General features: G+C 40.2%; 1 protein-coding gene across 1 annotated transcript; it reads right to left on the reverse strand.

Moving 5' to 3' along the window:
* Nucleotides 1-11,799: 11,799 nt before the first annotated feature.
* fam83b (family with sequence similarity 83 member B) lies at nucleotides 11,800-19,702 on the reverse strand. Its single transcript, XM_047603909.1, has 5 exons — nucleotides 19,548-19,702; nucleotides 17,100-17,572; nucleotides 15,708-15,872; nucleotides 15,124-15,248; nucleotides 11,800-14,818 (listed from the first exon to the last, which is right to left on the reverse strand). The coding sequence occupies exons 2-5, from the start codon at nucleotides 17,547-17,549 to the stop codon at nucleotides 12,868-12,870; spliced, it is 2,691 nt and encodes an 896-aa protein (XP_047459865.1). The 5' UTR covers nucleotides 17,550-17,572; nucleotides 19,548-19,702; the 3' UTR covers nucleotides 11,800-12,867.
* Nucleotides 19,703-20,346: the final 644 nt, after the last annotated feature.

Below are 20,346 nucleotides of genomic sequence, written 5' to 3' on the forward strand. Positions count from 1 at the left end.
ATACATGTGGAAGATATCCCATGTCCCTTTATAGGTTGTAAGTTTTGGTTTGGTTCAAGGCATTTTATTTATTTATTTATTTTGGATTTCAATACCTGTGCTGTGCAGTGCAATGCCTGAAGTGTGAATGAACGGAGTGAGTTTACTTGCCGCACTTGCCGTACCTGTTTTGAATTCAGCACACAATTCCACTACAAGCCTCCAAAGGAGGAATGGTTGCATAAATAGGCCGAGGACGACTTGAGACCATTTCACACCTCTGGGCTCAAATTGCAGGAGGTGGATACATGACATCACACTTCATTAAAATAAATCTGACTCCAGGTGAGCACAGGGAAAACTTTGTGGTTGCGGGTAGATCTATGACTAAGCACTTGCCAATTTATGGAAAAGATTTGCTCTTAACACAGCTCACAAATGATTAGAACTTACACAATTAAGAAAGGAAAACTCTTTCTTTTGTCATTACCTCAGGGCTGTCTTGTGGTGCAAAGATATCATGTGCCTGCACCTGCACAACCACACTGCTGGAGTGTTGTATAGCTTGTGGCAGAGAGAAAAATACTACCTCGCCTCATGATGAAAATGGAAAAAAGGTGCAGTCGGACAAAACTGCACAAAGAGCAGCTGAGAGCTGAGGTTAAAATGGATTACATCAAGATCATGACATAGCTGTTGTTCATCCATGTACCATCTATGTCAGATTCCGCTCCAGCACGTATGTAATGTGGAACTGCATCAGTGGTTTTACACCTTTTGGTGCGATCAGCTGAGACACCAGTCACTGTTTTATTTGATAGAAACAAGAGAATGCTGAAAAATTAATATCACTAAGCGCGAAATATCATCGTGAAAAAACTTACTCTTGGCAGAATGTTGCAAAGTTCTCAGGAACAAATGTCTGAACAGCAACATAATTCATGTTCATTCAGAAAATTGATTTTTAGATACAGCCTGTTCTGTCACCGCTGCTGTTCAAGATAGTTTGAACTGTGTACAGGTATTGATTTTCCCTCTGTTATTCTCTTATGAGAAGAAAGATGGAATTTTCTCCTGACACTGAAATGTGCCTTGTTTAGTCCACTGATAATGTGTCTAGTTGGCAGTTGGCATTATTTGCACTGTAAGAGTCTTTCATCCGTTCATTCAGGGAGTTTTCGTATACACTTTGCTCACTTCTACAGTAACTCCCTGATCAGAAAGGAAAAACATTTCATTGCCTTTCTATTGTTGCTGCAGGAAGGTAGACGTGGTTCTCTAATGACTGTACAATGAATATCGATTTTGAACGTATGCTGCCTCTGAATGGAACACGTGGTCGTGGAACGTGTGGTTAAATCACATCGTGTACACAAAACACTTGCCCTTCAAACAATGGTTACATCGACTGCATGTGAGGCAAGAAGAGCAGAACATAATGAGTGTCTAACTTACTGTAATGTGGGAAATCTAAAGACATAAAGGAAAGGTCAGGTGGGAATATCAGTATTTTTTATTCATACATATCGAATAAACCTGTCCATAACTAAAATGCTATAAATAGGAACTTACCATTCATTACAGTATAATTTTTGAACATGTCAGCAAACAGGTCACACAACTTATGAACTTTGACCTTCTTGAAAATGAGGTCTAGAGGTTAATACTACTGTCAGAATGTTAAACTATTTTAACACAAGTGTTTATCGTTGGTTTGTGCAAAGCTAAGCTGATCGCTACCGAATGCGGCTCCACATTCAGCGTCCACAGTTGAAGGAAGTAAACATTATCTATAACGTTTTCTGAGAAACAGGTGCATTTCTCAAAATGTTAAACTGTCCCTTTAAGGTGCCCCAAAAATCAGACTCAGCTCATAATGACAGTAAATTGGTTATTATGAGAATAAATAAAACATGAGCCTCACACTAATTTTCAATCTCATTTGCATGGCTATTTGACACCTTAATGCAAATATATGAATATTATATATTTATTGTATCAAAATTAATTGGCTGAGCTATTCTGCCATATTTATGTGTCTCCCATGAGCAGCTGCGGTAGTAACCTGACCTGTGGGAGTCACTCCATCAGAGGTGCAAACTGGATGTAGCGAGATCATTTATAGGTAATGCAAGCGCCGCCTCCTGTATGGCCTCCTGTGCTGGGGAAAAAACTCATCCTCTTACACTGGAAATCGAAGGAGAACTTTCAGGGCTTTGGTATTAACTGATACATTACATCTTGAAAGGATTCGGTATGCTCTGAATGACCAGATGGATGTCTTCAACAAGAATCCAGTTACCTCATGTTTAGGACAATATGTAGCACAAACTTGAGTAGCAGTGGAGCAGGTTAAGTTTAGTATTTCAGAAACATAATACTGATTTGCTGTTGCTTCAATAAAAATAATTGAAACATTTCTAGGTAATGCGTGTTTCAGATGTAGATTAATTCTTTTCAGACAAAAGAACACAAATATCACACACGCCGTTTCAAAATTATTGCAAATTATCGTGCCTATAAAATATATGGACATTATCTGCAATCATGATCACAACCAGCTGTCACGATTCTGCTTCATTATTCTTGTGTCATTTAAAGTGAATGTGTTGCTGTCGAAAGCGATTAGCTTGACGTCTAATCAAGTCTTTTTTTTCTTCTTCTTTCTGTGAGGGGCGATGAAATCCAATCTTTTGTAGATATTGATCTTTTCATCTTAGTTCTTCATCTTCATTTTGACACCTGACAAGATTTCGCGTTGCCATCTATAGTCATTCATTTCATCTTACACGCCACTGATGTCCCAGTCAGTGTGATCACTCGCCATACATCACATATTTATGTCAAACTGCCTTAAGGACGATGTAGAATCTCAAAGAAAGAGAGGGGCTGTTGAGGGTCGCATGAAGACAGCTATCTGTAACGACGCTTCATCGTTAAGCTGAACGTAAAATGACACAATTTTAGCAGAAACAAAAAGACAGTGAAATATTCTCCGGGTTTCTCTGCTATAGATTGCCTTCACTTTCCCAAAACCAGCCAATTAACTTCCCACTGAGCTTCCAAGGGATTTATTTTTTTTTTTGCTCTTGCACTTATCACCATGTAACGAATATCTGCGACTGAAGCTCACACTCATGAAACTTGCAATACCTAGGATCTATACTCATTTAACTTTTTTTCCAGTGCAGCCCTGCCAAAGAAGTTGTGGTGAGAACAACAATGATCAAGCACAAAGCAGCCTTTAGGCCTCTTGTCCAATAATCAAATGTTCACCATCCACTTGCAGTAAAAGACAGACAATCAGAAAATAAAGCTGGTAGCAATCTTTAGTGAAAATGATGCCTTCAGGGCCACAGTCAGTTTGGAAACAGCCTGTGAGTGACATTAAAACAATCCACCAAAGCCCTGTCTTTAAGTTAAACTGAAGTGCACAACAACTGATTTTTCTTGTCCAGACAGTTTGTAGAAAAACAAACAAAAACATTTGAACCAAGACATATAAAGGAATGACAACAAAAGGCTCTTGTGAGTCCTTCTATAAAGGTCTTGTAAGCAGAAGCTATATATCAAATAACGCCAGTGTTCCGGTTTATCTGTGTTGGCTTTCTTTTTGCATGCTTATCTACAGCACAATTCGCTGGTTGGGTTGCATTGCGATAAAATCTCCATATTCTCTTTCCACTGTCAGCGTCGAGGGCGCATACTACAAGCACTTCTTCTTATCTAACTATTGCCAGTGAGGAGGAAGATGTATTTACAAGGGTTAAGGGTTCATAAGTGATGTAAAGTGGATGTACATATCTGATGGCGATAGCGCTCACCTTTTCAACACTATTTAAACTTAGTGTTAATTAGCTTTTTAGTGTTTTTTTCATCAGTGCAGCGTAAACAGCATGCATATCAATGCTCTCAGACTTTAATTTAAACTCACGTCTGCGTGAATTTTATTCAAGTTTTTAGCTTTTAATGACAACGTCAAACAATCAAAGCAGATGAACTCGCCGACTCTTCTTCTTGGGAATTAAATTTCAAAAGCGTTGAATAAAAAGTCCAGACAGTAATTATACAGTTGTATGCTGCTATTAGTATCCATTCATCACGGAAGCTCACAGCCGTATGACCGATGTGTCTGTGTGTCAGCTCAGGTCATTCGACTACAAACTACTTACTACACAGCATATGTTGAGTGTAATGTTTGTCCTCACGTCACGTGTTAAATTGTGTGAACAGCCTCAAGCAGTTGATGGAAGTGGCTGGTTAGCGATGGCCAGCAGGTGGAGGTGGAGTGCTCTGACAGTTTACATTATCTTAGCTTCTTTTCTGTGCCGCTGTGAAACATTTTCTGGGAAAGCCTCGATGTATTTCTTCCAGAACGGTTTCTGAAAAATGTCAAAGATTTAATCAATTTAGAAACTCAAAATGTCAAGTCAGATTAAGGAGGACGTCAAAGGCAGATTCCTGCTGCATATTTGTGTTTATGGAAGGAATCTGATAAAGGAATGATGAAAAGTAGGCCGCTCCTAAAACTACTGGGTGCTTTCCACAGTTCCACTTCCTCGGCTTGAGCAGTATAATTGTTCTATCATGATGAGTACTCCTCTGATCCTTTGTGGTTAGATTCACAAGACACCATAAAGCTTTGTTTCTGCAGACATAACAGGCTGCAAATGTTCTATTATTTGTCCATTCAAGCTAATCTCGCACACTTAGCCGGCTGCAAGATTTTCCAAAAAATTGGGGTCACGAGGGACGGTACAAGCGGGACCTGCTTTTATTCCTCCCACAAAAACAATGCAGTGAAGTCATATCTATTCAGCCATGAGGCGACTTAAGCATCTATAGGTGAGCTGCATTTCAATTAGGCTTGCCAGAATAGCAGGAGTGTCTGAAGCTGAAGGAATTGCTTTGGGTGTATGCAGAAAGTTCAGTTCAGATTGCCATCAAGGTGAGAACAAGTGTAGTGAAGAGAATGGAGGAAGACAAGGATCTCTTATGTCTGTATTGCATCACACATTGAGACTATTATGAGTGAGTGTGTTGTTCGTGAATGCATTCACAAATTGAGTTTCTTCTTGCACTAAGGCGGACTGAACGTGATAAGAAGTGTTTGAATCTGATAGGAAGGCATGATGGGTCTGGAGCCACGTTTACTCAGGAGCAGCAGACCATCCGAAAACACAACACCACAATAGTCGCCTGTGTGGAATATTGCCTCCTTTATCTCAGCTTTCCAGCAGCTCTGTCACTCTGTCAGCATTGTCTCCTGCCCATGCAGTAAGCCCATGTTGATGCACAACTCTGTACCCCCTTTGATGTGGCTGCCCAGAGTGCTGTCGATCATGAGTCAGGACTTTGCTTCCACCATCAGTCTTCCCTTATTTTGGGATAAAGTTGGGCTGTGGTCAAACTGAGGGGAAACACAAATTGAGGCAAGACAGGGAGGCTTGGCTATGGTTACTCAAAGGAAATGGATTGAATTGAAATCAGATATTCTTTTTCGGTCAATTTGGAATGAAGGGTGGACTAGTGGGATAGGATGGGACAGGCAGAGTAAGCTTGAATAACACTTTATGCAAAAATATAACACATCATACACACCAATCAGCCATTACAATATGACCACCTTTATAATATTTTGTAGGTCTCCCTTGTGCCCCCTCCAAGACAGCTGTGACTCATCAGAGAATGGACATGGGTCTTCTGGGTGTCCTGTGGTGTCTGGTGACAGGATGTTGTTAGTGGGAGCCTTTGGGTTCTATATGTTGAGGGGAGGGGTCTCTGTGGATCAGACTTGTTCAATGCATCCTACAGACATTTGATCAGCGTGGTGAATCTACACAGCAAATTCAGCATGCAAACCAGGCAAACCATCTCATCTCATCTCATCTTCCATACCGCTTAATCCGCACTAGGGTCGCCGAGGTTGCTGGAGCCTATCCCAATTGGCAGGTGAGAGGCAGGGTACACCCTGGACAGGTCGCCAGCCTATCGCAGGCCATGCAAACCATGTTAAGCTTAAAATTTTTGTTTTATGTGTTTTTACAAGACATAAGATAGGCACTTTACATCAAACCTTCCAGATACTTTGTTCCCACACATCAGGGAAAATGAGAGAGAATGAGTACAGCAGGTGTTGAACTGTCTCCAGTCTTCGCACAAGTATGGCCTCAGGGTCACAGCAGAATTCCTGCTTATAGAACCACAATACGCCCACACTCAGCAGGGGTGCTCCACGGTAAGCAGGAGTCCTCATTCATTTACTAACGTCAGGGTGGAGATCAATAAATAATAAGCTGTGTATGTGTGCCAAGTCATGATGCACATACATAAACAGAGCTGTTATTGGTTCTGAAGCAGGGGTAGAGATTCATTAGAAATAATAGATGTTAAAATATTCTATTGGGCCCCAGATGATGTCTTATTTGCATACAGAGCACGAAACTGAGATGGGATCTGGGGATGCATTTGGAGACATACCAGGTCTGACGACACCTAAAGATGATCACTTGCGATCCAGCAGTCTAGATCGGATTGTAATGCAAGGTCTGAGGAAGCCCCAGGGAGCCCATGACATTATGGAGCTCAAAATCCCAGACAGGCACAGAGTGAGTGTGCCTATTATTATAGTATAAAAATATTACTAATAGTATGCACTAATAGTCCTCCACTGGTTTGGCTGGGGAATACACATGAGCTGGGTGTTTTCAGGAAGCTGAGACCTCCACCTTCAGCCACAGTGGGCTGATCATCTGGCTGTTGGGTTGGACCAGAGTCAGCGGAGGAGGTTGAACCTTTCAGCCCAACCTTCAAACTCTTACTGACAGTGAGAAACAGCTCCTATTTAAAAGCTTCTGCTGGTAATTTCATGATGTCACAGCAATGCCATGATGACATCATCAACAAGAACAAGAACAAATGTGGCTAATAGCCACGCCCCTTATGGTTTTGTTTACATTTCTTGATTTTTGAAACCAGGCAATGTTATCTGAACCGGAGGTCATGACCACGGAGCAGGAACAAAAAAAAATCCAGAAAGAGGTTACCCCAAAACTCTCAACGACTTCAAATATTAAAATAATTTTTTTTTAATCATCTCGGGAAGGTCACATCACACCCACTCTCCCTTCCAGGGCTCCAACACAGTGGACACCAGTGTGATGGAGACTCTCCTACAGCACATTGTTCAGTGTAGCTTTTGAATTAGGTGGTATTTGTTCCTATTGATGTATAACAGAGTGCGTTTGTATTAATAAATTATTTTCACTTTGAATACAAGTCAGAGGTTTCAAATATAGCCCTCAAGCGGAGAGCATCAATATTAAGTGGAGTGGTAACTGAAATGAAGACAGTTAAAATATGTTTTAAATAAACAAATATTTTCAAACATTAACTACTTTCAAAGCCAATAGTTGTGGCTTACGGATATTATTTTAACTCTTTCATATTCTTGAAATTTGTGAAAATAAATGACTGAATTCATTCATTCATTCATTATAGAGGGTCTGCACGTGACGTCACAGTAAGCGGACGTCTCCATAGTTACGGCAAAAAGTGACAGCTGAACATGGAGATTAGCCGCATTAGTTTGAATCGAAGCCTTTAATAGTGTCTAAATTTCAAAATTAAAAAGGTGAAGAGATGTTGTGCGATTGACTGTACCAGCAGATCTGAAAAGCTGTCAGAGATATATTTTTATAGATATCTCCAACTTCCAAAGAAAAGAGAAGTAAATGGGTCGCTGCATTACGAAGAAACAACTGGGATCCAGGCACCGAAACCTGATGTTGTGGTTCATATTTTGTGTCAGGTAACATTAATTTATGCTTTGTTTTTTGATGAAGTCATACCATAAGTTACTTCTTAAGTTACGTTTCTGGAGGGCAGTCAGATAAGTTTGTCCATGTTGTTGTTTTAGCGTAGTTACGGCAGACAGTATTTCAGTTAACAACAAAAAATAACAACGAAACAATAAATGGAAAATTTGTGATCGCTCCTCGTCATCATATTAACATCTGGTCTATACCGTATATATGTATGTAATCTCCTCCCATATCTCAAACAGTTTATGGTCATGACCTCATAGTGCTGTGTTCAGTTCAGATAACATTGGCTGGTTTCAAAGGAACCTCTAAAATCACCTAAAACATAGCCACAAGGAGCGTGGCTATTTGTTCTCGTTCTCGATGGTGTCATCATGACGTAATCAAATTGCCAGCAGGAGCTTTTAGATAGCAGCTGTTTCTCACTAATAAGAGGTTGGTCTGGAAGGTCCAACCTCCTCCTTTCAGTGTGACTGCAGGTGGAGGTCTCAGCCTCCTCATGCTTATGGTGTAGCCCCTAGCCAATCCAGTGGAAGCCATCCGTGGCCCTTATAGTATTTTTATACTATAATAATAGGCACTATCTCTCTGTGCCTGACAGAGTTCTCGCTCGGTCGTGACCTCCATAACGTCATGGGTTCCCTAGGGCCTCTTCAGACCTGATCTGAACTGGACTGTTGGATCGCAAGTGACCATCTTTAGGTGTTGTCAGACGCGGCATGTTTCCAAATGCTTCCCCAGATCCCATCTCAGTTTTGCGCTCTGTATGCAAATAAACCCCGACATCATCTGGGGCCCAGTAGAATATTTCTATTCTCTATTGTCTCTAACCCATCTCACTTTTGCTCCAGAACCAATAACAGCTCCGTTTATGTATGTGCGTCATGACTTGGCACACACGCATAAGTTATTATTTATTTATCTCCACCCTGACGTCAGTTAATAAATGAGGCAAAACGCTGCTTACGTAGGAGCACCCCGGTTGAGTGTGGGCGGTCTTTAATGCAAATCCGGACTCATCCACTATATTTACATGAACATCTTGATCAAAGTCATCATCAGCTGTAACAACTGTAATAGCCTACATAATATGTAAACCATGTAATTGTCCATGAATTAGCATTTGCTGACTTTAGCATGGCCGAAGAAACCAGGTGTTAACATTAGCTTGGTGTTCCAATACACATCCAAAAACAGTCAATCATCAAACATAACATTATATGCTAAACAAATCACTTACTCGCCAAACAAAAGTTTCTCATCTGTAAAAATCAGCAGATATTTCTCAGGATGACTGTCCAGGTGTGGGTATAACAAATGGACAGGCCTAATAAATTAACACCTTAGGTAGAAGGGTTAAATGTGTAATGTGTTGCACTGACACTTACAGAGTTTATTGACCAACACTCCATCCATAACACCAACTATTTATTCACAGAGAGTTATATATAATACATTTAACTCTACAAAGAGTATAGTTAACTCTTGGCTTACTAAAATTTCGCCAACGCCAGAATTTTAAGAGGCCAGGTCAATGCAGTGGTGGTGAGGGAGTTTTTTTTAATTTGTATTTCTCACTTATTATACCACTTTGATGGTGCAGCAGTTAACTGGCATATGCTCCGCGTCCTCCTCAGAGGTGACCGTCTACATGACCCGTTGTTTTTATCATTCAAACGTCCATGATAAAATCTTCTTTGACTGTTTATTGAGGCTTTAGCTGTTAGATTTTCACATGACCTTCGTTATCCGTGCCACACGAAGTTAGTAACATCTAGGTTTCCCGTGCATACAGTGGTAGGTGATATTTGCTATGCTAATTAAGTATGTGAAGTTTGCAGCTGGAGTGCATCTGGATGCTGCTTAGATTCTAACCTAGACTTTACAATGATATATTTCTTTATCCATGTGCGATATATTCTTTTGTTTTTATTTATTTTTTTATTTTTTGCACTAACTCTAAGTATGCCGTTCTATATATCAACAGCTGCAGACTAAAAATACCAAGACCAAGACAAACATCTGTTTGTTTTCATTCTAATGAATAGACACCAAAACCTCTTCCATTACATTACATGTGAACTCTCTTGAGAAATGTGAAGAATGCAAGCCTGGAAATACGAGATTATTGAAAAACCCTCAAGGTTTTTTTTAGCCTCAATAACGTGATGATGAATATGAAACAGAGAGAGACTCTCAAGTTACAGAGAGAAAGTACATAGGATGATGCGTTGGCCATGTGGGACACAAAGTGAAAATCTATTAACTATATATAACAGATTTATTATGTATTTATACTGAGGATTTTATTTTGTGTGTAGTTTCACTTCAGTCATATGTCAATATTTGTCTCATTACTTGATAAATGTTGATTTGGAATAATTGGATGATCGACTCTTTTTGACCACATATGCAGTGTTATACCAAGAAACTAATTACAACGAAATACTTTAGCAATAATACAGCTATTTGAGGTTATTTCCTGCTGTTTGTTTGTTTGATTAGGATCCACATTAGCTGCCGCCTTGCTAAAGCTACTCTTCCTAGGGTTCGACCATGAGCATAAAGGAACACAATGAAACAGAATAATAACGGAGTTTCTTAACATAAAAAGAATTGAGCCTTTCTAGCAATGCAATTTCTGTTGAATAGAAGTAAGGATTGCAGTAATCTATCTTTAACAAATAACCAATTCATATTTTTATGCATGGTAATAATAATGTGCTGTAATTGCAATGAGGTACTTTATGTGCTGCTCTGTTTTGTACCATTTGTACAAGGTATCCACGGGGGTCTTAAAAAGTCTAAAATCCAATAATTTGATTTAAGGCCTTAAAATGTCTAAAATTCTCATAAAATGTCTTGAATACGATTTTGAAAGGTCTTAAAAATGCATTGACGTTACTTTTATTTAAAACAAATGTATAAATTGCAGTCACACTTTTAAATGTTTCGATGTAATATTAGACAAAACTGCTGGGAAATAATCAAGGTTTAAAACTGTGAACATCTTCTGAAAATTGATGTACCCCTCCCCCATTCTAGTATAAATATCATTTATGTGTTTTTTCCATGATAATTTATTATCAATGATCATACCCAGAAGCTTGGTCTCCTGATCTTGGGTAATACATGCATCATTTATGCTAAGATCAATCTGATTTGAGCCTAATATTTCACAGCTGGTGTTACTTACATTCAAAAACCATTTTGTTTGTTTTTACCCATTCAGCTACTCATTTCAGTTCTTCATTTAGAACCAGGTTTAACTCTTTGGCTGTGAATGCAGATGTGTATATTGTTGAATCATCTGAGCACATAACGATATTTGCCTTATTTGGGAACAACGGCAGATAATTAGTGAAAATGGTAAAAAGTAAAGGACCAAGACAACTTCCCTGGGGCAGTCCGCATGCCACAGCTCCAGTATTTCATTGTCTCGTTGTTTCTGTTTTTTTATCAGAATAGCTGCCATTGAAGAAGACAGTCTATGTCCTATTAGTCAGGTAACTTTCAAACCAAGATAATACAGATTCATCATGCTTATCAATATAACTATCAAGTCTCAAAGAACATGAGTATAATTTGCTTGGTTTCATTTAAAAAAATATTGCCATAAATTATCCTCTTGTGACAACTACCCTCAACATTTTCCTTGATCACATTTTGCAACTCTCAGCATTTTATTGAGGCAGACTCAATCTTTCCACCATCAAGCTTAACCACATCTCAGTGGGGCACATTCAATTAAAAGAACTTACCGCAGACAGTGATTATGTTTGTCACCACTGTGTAATAGGAAAAATATTTCAGTAACAAATGAACATCTTTGCGTTAAGTGAATCCCCTGCCAGGTTGAAATTCTTGAATAATCCTCGAGCAGCTGCCGGGGGCGCAGTGAAGCCTACCTTAAGGCACAATAGCCACATCAAACCTTTAGATGATGTCTTTTGAAGAAGAAAGTCTCTCCGCTGAAACTCAATAAAACATGCTCAAATTGTTTTTGATATTTATTATGTAAACAACATTATTGCAAACCCTGCAGTATTCACAAAACCTGTCCGACATCCGTGACGAGGATGTGGCGCACCATTTTTTTTAAGATATGTAAAGATGAAACCTTGCATGGCAACAGCATTTGCAATGCCTTTACTTTGATTTTCCATCCAGTGGAACAAAACTTCGACTGCACTAACTTTGTTTCAACATGTCATATGTATAAGAGCTGTAGCTGCAGGTGTGTACTAAAAACACTAGTTCAGCTTTCTGTAAACATAAACATAGCTGACAGGATTTGAATGTATGGAGTAGAGATCAACTGATATGGATTTATAAGGGCCGATACCATTTTTATAATATAAATAATAAAAAATGATACACTGATAACAAATGTTATAAGTGTCAATTTACAAAAAATATTTATTGAACTCGAAGAATATTTAACACAGGGTCAGCTAGTAAATTCCAACTGAATAATAACAACAGTAAAAATTAGGGCTGTTACTAATGACTGTAATGTGTTGGTGCTGAGTGATAAAGCACTTATTTTTAGGGGTACTTGACAGGCCTATGAGTACAAGCATTTTCCAGCAATGTATGGGCTGCAGGGGTCCACAGCCTCTCCAGCAGCATAGGGCTGCCTGTGGATGCGCCTGTCTGTAAATCTTGCCAGGGAAAAACAAAATATATAAAGCACCCGCATGCTGGCCAATACCAATACCAGTAAAAAAAAAAATAATAATAAAAAAATGCAAATATCGGCTCGATATATCGGCCGGCCGATATATTGATTGATCTCAAGTATGGAGAAGGTTGATGCCACTGGAGGACAGACACGGAAGCAGCTTGACAGTATAGTCCTTTAAAATTACAAAACAAACATTGGCAGCATGTGTTTATATGAAATACACTTTCCTAAGTTGCATTTGTCAGTGCAAATGGTCGGGGCTATGTAAACTCTGCTTGCTCAAAAACATTTTTCAAAGTAAACATAGCTTCACATAAACTTTGTCATTCAAGTGTGCCTTAGTGATATGTGACCTGTGGTGTGCTACAGCAGCCATCCCTACTTGTGCTTGTTAATGAGGTTCCCCATCCTTTGAATGAATCGCTCTAATTTATTTTCATGATGTCCTCTTGAAGTCCTGCTGAAACTGTGTTCAGACACTTCCTCACCTTTAGGGAGGCTTCTGCTTTTCTCCTGAGAGTGAGTGCTTCCAGAGCTGTTACTCGAGCGTACAGAGTTCCTCTTTTCAAGTGAGCAGAAGGCATCAAACCTACTATGCAGACAAGAATCGGCTCCTCGATCTTTGCTCGAGGTGGCCCTTTTCACAAATACGCTGGGTTTCTTCGGTGTTTTGACCTTGGGGAGAAAGCTTTGCGACTGATGTTCCTCCGTTAAAGATTTGACGTCATCTTCTGGCCCGTTCCTGAGGCGCTCTGATAAGGACGTGACAGGGTTTGTAGCGGTTTGAAGAGGCTTTTGTCCTCCGTATGGTGATTTGTCCTCGTCCTCTGCCGTTATGGTATCCGTGCTTTCACATGACCTGAGACTGGGCGTTTTCATGGTACTGATGAAATCCTCTTTTTTCTGTGGCATGTTCAGTAAGGATTTTATTTTGGAAGAACTCTTCTTTAGAAAATGTTGGGACCCCATGCTGCTGGAGTGGTCTGTCAAATCCTTGCCGTTCAGTTCCAGGTCTGCCACTGACACAGTCCTCGATGGTGGCTCCTGCCAAATGGTAATGCTTGGGCTCTTTGTGTCTGTGACACTCTTGAAGTCATACTGGGAAATAGATCTCTGATCATCTTTCAGCTTAGACACATACCCTCCATTCTGTGCATTGAGTTCTGCTGTGCTTCTATTTGCTTCCATTCTGGCAAACCTTCCGTACCCGAGACTCGATTCATCTATGTAATCAGTGTTTGATCTTGGATCCGCCACACTGTGCCTTTTGTACCAATTGTCGTCAGAGATGCCAAGGTTTGTGATCACTTGTGCACCTTTACGTCTGCCTAAGCTGGCATATGTGGAGTGGTAAGTGTTTCTACTGGGACCATAGCCTGCATTGCTGACGAAGTCATCCGAAATGCGCATACCCTGTTTCTTTAACATTAGGTCATCATTATGTAATCTATTATCAGCCGCTGGGTGGCGCTGCATTAATGAGTAGTGCATAGGAGTGTTGGGGCCAACACCAACAGAAGGATTGTTCATGTGTCTGTTTGGCTCCATGTGCTCTTGCATGGTGGGCCTGAAAACAAGAGAAGACCTCATCCTTCCCTGCATGAACGCGCTAGATTTATCCATCGGTTCAAACTGGTCTAAATAGTCACAAGAGTCCCCGAATGGGACGTCAGGGTTTTTGAGGTAAGAGTCAATCCTCCATGTGCGCATGAACGACTTGGACGTATTCTCCAGTGTCGGGATGTTCTGCTGTTTGTCAACGCCATTGTAAGACTGACGCATGTTTTGACCTCTGTGTAGCTGTGGTGGTTGTAAATAACTGTTTGTTACATTCCCTGTATCTCTAGAGATATTGTAATTGCTCCCTGCAGGCCACATGTTCTGCGGGTTTAACCCATCTTGTTTCTCCCCAGCATAGCTGTGCCTTTTCCAGAAGTTCATCGCCTCTGCAGACTGCATTTGGGACATATGATTCTTTACACCAACGCTATCCTCAAACAAGGGCATGAGCGTGTTATTTTCCTTTCCATAGAGCCTCTCGTCAACGTCCCTCGTGTCAGGTTTCTTCTCCCAGGTCCTGCGATAAACTGCGTCTAAAGTGTGTCTCAGTTGATTGCTTCGCTCAATTTTGGGGCCAGAATGACACTGTGGCAAAATCTGTTGCCTGTATGACCCGTTTCGTTGAAATAAGCCCTCCGGTGGACACACTTCCGCTGGTACAGTTGACCGAGCGTAGAGTGTTCGAAACTCCTCATCGTAGGACTTCACCAAATGGCCAGTGATGACCTGCACCATGCTCAGGTCGATTTTCTCAGACGACCAAGTGAAGCTGTAAAAACAAAAATCAAAGCCTGAATATTTATTTGTTTAACGTGGAATGCTTGCCGAGGCAACTCACAAAGCAAAAGAAATCTTTTTGTAAACAAGGGTTGGACTCAAACATTTTTTTTTTCCTTCCTCTAAGTACTGTCACATTTTTTCCCACATTCATAAACAAAGTTTAGTCACAGTCCACTTCAATTCATCAATAAATGATGACAGCGGTTATTTTGTGACAGCAAATGTAGTCATTCGCTTTATGAAAGCATGTATCGGTCTCCACCAGAGCTCTCATTGTACTGCAGTCCTATTTACCTGTATGAGCCATAAAAGGTAGTGTGGCAGTCGACTAAAAGAAACTTCTGCTTCATTGCGCCATGAAATCTGGCTCCTGATCGACAGAGGTAATCCTGACCCTTCACGGTGCGCACCCTCATGTTCTGTGATCAGAAACACAAAATATCAAAAAAGACTCACTGTTACATTCTACAGTTGGCCATCAAATATACATCTGAGTAGAACAGACACGCTGGACCGATCACTCAGTCTTTGAGCTGTTGTGGCATGTGACGTGCACTTAATGAGAATTTTAAGGGTGTGTTTGATTCCTTGTAATCCTTTAATGATTAGTTGTTCGCTGTTCCTCTTGCTTACTCCACCCAGTAAACAAGAGAAACAACGACTTCAGCCAACTTCCAGTGAGGTCCTAATGTGAATAAGAATCAAAAGTGAATGAAAAATTACATTTGTAGCTTTAAGTCAATGTCAATGACCAAAACAGGCAAAAGCACTTTTCCTTAAAATATTGACCATTTAAAGCATGAGCATTAATATTATATTTGCGCATAGCCTACCAGTGAGAAGGACATATAAAACCACAATTTAAATGTGAAACTCACTCTGAGCTGTTGAAGCTTTACATCCTGATTTTCAGCCATTGAGAGGAAACTCTTCCAATGAAAATGATCCAGGAGCACGTAGACTGCGACTCCTCTTATGGACGCATCGACAATTTCTTTGAAAATGTCTACATCAGTGAACGTGTCCATCACAATGGCAATGACCTGTGGGAGAAAATAAGGACCAGTCAAGATTCAATGTGCCAAAGGGAGTATAATTTAGGGTCCGACATCTAGACAACTGACAAATGAGTGATGCCAATAGAAAAAAAAAGCAAGCAGGCGGTGAAAGCAGTTACAGAGAACCTATATGAGTCTAAATACATATATATTACTCCCAGGACATTTTTATGAGGCTTGGCGAACCAAGTGGTTTTCTCTGATCTTCAATTTCACTTCAAACTGCAGTGAAAATGATTCATGATGATGTCCAGTGTGAAAAATCAAGAAATATCAGCGTGACAGTGTGCTCCAGTGGGGTGTAATGAAGCCGTGTGTGAATATATTGCGAGTTGCTTCCCTCTTTTAATTCGCTGTTTAGGATTTACACCGGTACGTCTGAATGAATCGTAAGAAGGCTTCATCATTCTTAATAAAGCATCAAACATTCAAAACAGCATGCCGGCAAATAAATACGAACACTTCAAAGTAGCATCTACCTGTATTCACTTTGGCCTATTTTACACTGAGTTAACACTTGGAACAAAGCACAGGGTTTCATAAACTCTTTGGTTTATGTGCTGCCTCAATTGGCTCAAATAAGAGCAGTGTAATCTAAATTGTCCAATTACCACAACTTTGCACAACTAGTTGATGACACAGTTTGGGAATCAAGAGCCAGGTGTGAGCCAGGATGTTTATGACTCCAGTGCAGTGCTAAATGGTTCCCACACACACGCACACAGTCTTCCCATTATGGCGAGTTGTAGAACCAGATCTTGAGCTCATCCACCCCAAGCAGACACTCCTTGGCACTGTAAACCGAGAACAACATGTACATGGAACTGCCTTGAAGGGAAAGGTGCTTGCGAAATGCTGACAACGTTCCGTTGCACAAAACATTCCCTTTTACCAACTTCTGGACAAGTTTGTTCTCTCTGATATTCAGGTTTTTTGTAATGTTTACTCGATCTGGCAAAAGATTAGACGAGCTTTCCCTTTGCGCTTTGGAAACTGTTGGCTAGTTTGTTTGGGTACTACAAAACATACCATAAACACACAAGTTGAGAGAGGGTGACAGGAAAGCCCAAGTATTCGAACAGAATATGTCATTTAAATTATATATGATTTAATATTTGAGTGTTTGTAAGAGATCTGTTCAAAGAGGAGCAATGGGAGAAAAGGGTTATCAGTTTGAGTAAGTTAGAGACATACTGTATGTCTTTTGATTACCTGTCTTGAATCCTGAATATGCTTCCGGATCACCTCTTTAATGGTTGGGCTGTTTAGTCTTGGCGGGTGAAAGAGTAGATCTACATTTGTCTGTAGCATTTCATGCATGACCTCTGGCCATCCCAAGTCTAGATCTGGCGTCTGCACGTCCGAGTGCGTGGGCCAGTATGTCCCTGACGACGACTGGTTATCTGGTGGATCATTGATTTCTTCCGTGGCGTTTTGTGGCGCCGGCTGCTGTGCGTTGGTCGTGATGAAGAGAAGCTCATCCTCTGAGAGGAAGCTCCCGATACGCTCTTCCTTAAGGAACTCCTGGTAACCGTCTCTGCCGCCAGTCACCAGGTGATCAATCGCCACTCGATACGACTCCTTATAGTGAGGCTGAATGTAGTCCTCTGATTTAAACTCTCCCCTCAAGGAGGACAGCATGGAAAACTCCGGCGACTCCATCGCTCCAGCTGTTTCAGTGACGCCTGTCAGAGATAATGGAAATCAATATTGTAACAGGATCAGACAACAAACATTGTGACAGGGAAGACAATGTTGACTCTTTGTGAATTTAATAATGTCAGGTACTTCCTCTAACTAATGCAGCACATGGAGAGCTCATATTATTAACCTGCTATAAAAAGGTGTAGCATTACAGCATTATACACTGATCAGGCATTTTGACAGTGCATCCCACAGATACTTGATCAGTTTGGTATCTAGTCTCTAAGTATCATCTACACAAACACGAATGTTATTCACTTCACCCGTCAGTGGTTTTAATGTTATGCCTGACCCATATTTACCTAGTTCATACCATAGCTTCCAGTTTTCAAACTGCAACGTTTGAATTTGAAAGAAAGCAGGTGTTCAAATGTGTAGAAACACAACTTTACCGCGTAAAACAAACTTCACTTTTGCTGAACGCTGTGCGGGAGCAATTAATTAAACAGTGAATCATGTTCCTGATGATTTGTGATGTTTTTAGAGCTGCAGCATGGCTGAGTTCCCTGGAAAGAAAACTGAAATACTTTGGGGATTAATGAATAACTGACAGTGCTGAATCATAAGCTGTGAACGTCAGAGTGTATATCTAGTGTGTCACTAAGGACAGGGAAAGGTGATATAGTCCCTCATGTTTACGTACGTCAATCTACACAATATTCAATATAATAAAAGTTGTAATCAACTACTGAAATGGCACCAAATAAATCAAAATTATTCTGGACCTGATGCATAATTAATCAGTAAGTCCTTGATTAGATTCATTTTAAAGAGTTGGAAAGCACATCAATTCCTTTCGTTCCTTTTAACATCAAGAACAGTGTAAACAGGAATTTATAAGTCATTACACCTGCTGTTTCTGTTGTCCTCTCCAACAAGTCACATCATGAAATCTGACTCACTGAACACTGAACCTGTTCATAGCAAGGTGACTGGCCTGCAGTGACTGTAATTACACGTGTTGTGCGCTTTTGAAACTAAAGTCAAGGTGAAATGAAAACCAATAGCCGATTGTTGAGGAGTAGGCAGCTTTTGTTAAAAATAATAGCATTGTCAGGAGTTTTCGAATAACCATTTCTCTTAGTAAGTTGACATATTCTGTGAAAGGCCCAAACTTTCTTTGGGCAATGCAGTATAAACTCAATTGCTGCTTTATAGTTCTACAACCAAATAGAGCACTTGTTTCTACTCTTATGCTGCATTATTCATGGCCAGGAAACGAGAATTAAATTACTGCTTTGTGCAGTCCCGTTTTTTTTATTATTATTTTTATTAAAAGACCTTCGTCAAAGTATTTTCACATCTGAGGACACTATTGTAAATCCCCTCATACCTCACTGGATGAGAGCAAACAAACAGCAGTCAGCAAACAGAAACCATTCAAACATTTAAGCTTTTCACTTTGAGAAAGACATATTAGTCGAAATAATTGTTATTGTTCTCCGACATGTCTGTTGTTGAGAGCGGAAAATCAAGTTTCCTGTTAGGCTATCAACCTGTACGAGGAAATAAGAAAGTTTACTTTCACTGTTCGTGTTATGTGGAGCATGTAGCTCGCACTACAGACAAATCAGAGAAAGTTGCTTTTTGTTTTCAGGCTGTTTTTGTTTTCACAGACTGTTTCAGAGGCTCTGCTAATACGCCTTTTCAAGTATTTCCATTCTGAGCTCAGATATAGGAGACTCTTTGCTCACAGCCGTGCTACATTTACACCAAATCTCTAACTATAAAAGACTGAGCAGCTTTTGCCGCAGCATATTCATATTTATATCAGCTACACACCACATCCTAACCTTACAAACAGCCTACTTAGTCAACGACTTAATCACAAACCTCTCAGAGTTCAGATTCTCCTTTTGAAAGTGTCACAGAGATGCTGCTTCTCGCTTCTCAGCGGCTTCAAAAGCTCAGTGAGCCAGACACAACATCACCTTACACTCGACAACAGTGACTTACATTTAGATTGTGAACTTTGTGAAAGTCCTCGTCTGCTCCTCAGTAAATCCCTTTTTATTTGGGCGTATGTTCAGTATTTGGAGAAGCGACCGTCTGGCTGCAGGGAGACACAAAGCCTAAGAGGTGTCTAAACATGACAAGCAGTCTGCAGGAGCAGGGTGTGGATTCCAGTTTTGACATGCAAATTGTCTGCCTAGAAACTTGCTCACGGGGCAGCAATAAACCTGTTTGGCCACTCCCCTCCTCTCCGAAAGGACAAAGTTCACTGAGGGAAATCAAGATAATGACGGACATAAGGAAGCTTTGATGAGTACTTCAGGGTTGGTGGAATCCTGAAAATGTCCTTTTCCACAGCTTTGAAACTGCACACAAACTGAGAAAAGAGTCTATATGCCGGTGTTTTGCATTTGTTGGACTTTGTAAAGTGGCAAAAACATGTGAACAAGACCAATTTTAATAAAAATATTTGTGTTTCCCCACCACACTTCAGAAGTAAACAGACTGCAGATCATTACTCACTTCATTATGGTCAGAAATGAGGAAGAGGCTTGAGAAACTGGTTTATGTAACTTCTGCATTTTAAAAAAGGGAGAAGGTAATTGCAATCTGTGAGGCCTTTTCGCCTGCACTAAAAGAAAAAAAAAACACAAAAAAACTATTCCCTTCAGGATAAAGACACAGAAAGGGTCAAACCCCTTGCTAAACAGCTGTCATGTATTTCCACAAGCAAAGGAGTGTTTTGTGAAAACAATAATGCATCGTTGCATTTCTCAAAATTGAGAGTTTGGAATTTTCTTTT

This window comes from Mugil cephalus, chromosome 13, assembly GCF_022458985.1.
Source record: "Mugil cephalus isolate CIBA_MC_2020 chromosome 13, CIBA_Mcephalus_1.1, whole genome shotgun sequence".
In the NCBI taxonomy this organism is placed as follows: Eukaryota; Metazoa; Chordata; class Actinopteri; order Mugiliformes; family Mugilidae; genus Mugil; species Mugil cephalus.

Bases quoted from the DNA above. Each gene is read 5' to 3' on its own strand.
- fam83b (XM_047603909.1), bottom strand. From the start codon at position 17,549: ATGGAGTCGCCGGAGTTTTCCATGCTGTCCTCCTTGAGGGGAGAGTTT. The intron at 15,249-15,707 runs GTGAGTTTCACA...TTCTGATCACAG, and splicing joins TAAAGCTTCAACAGCTCAGA to AACATGAGGGTGCGCACCGT. The intron at 14,819-15,123 runs GTAAATAGGACT...TTGTTTTTACAG, and splicing joins ACCTTTTATGGCTCATACAG to CTTCACTTGGTCGTCTGAGA.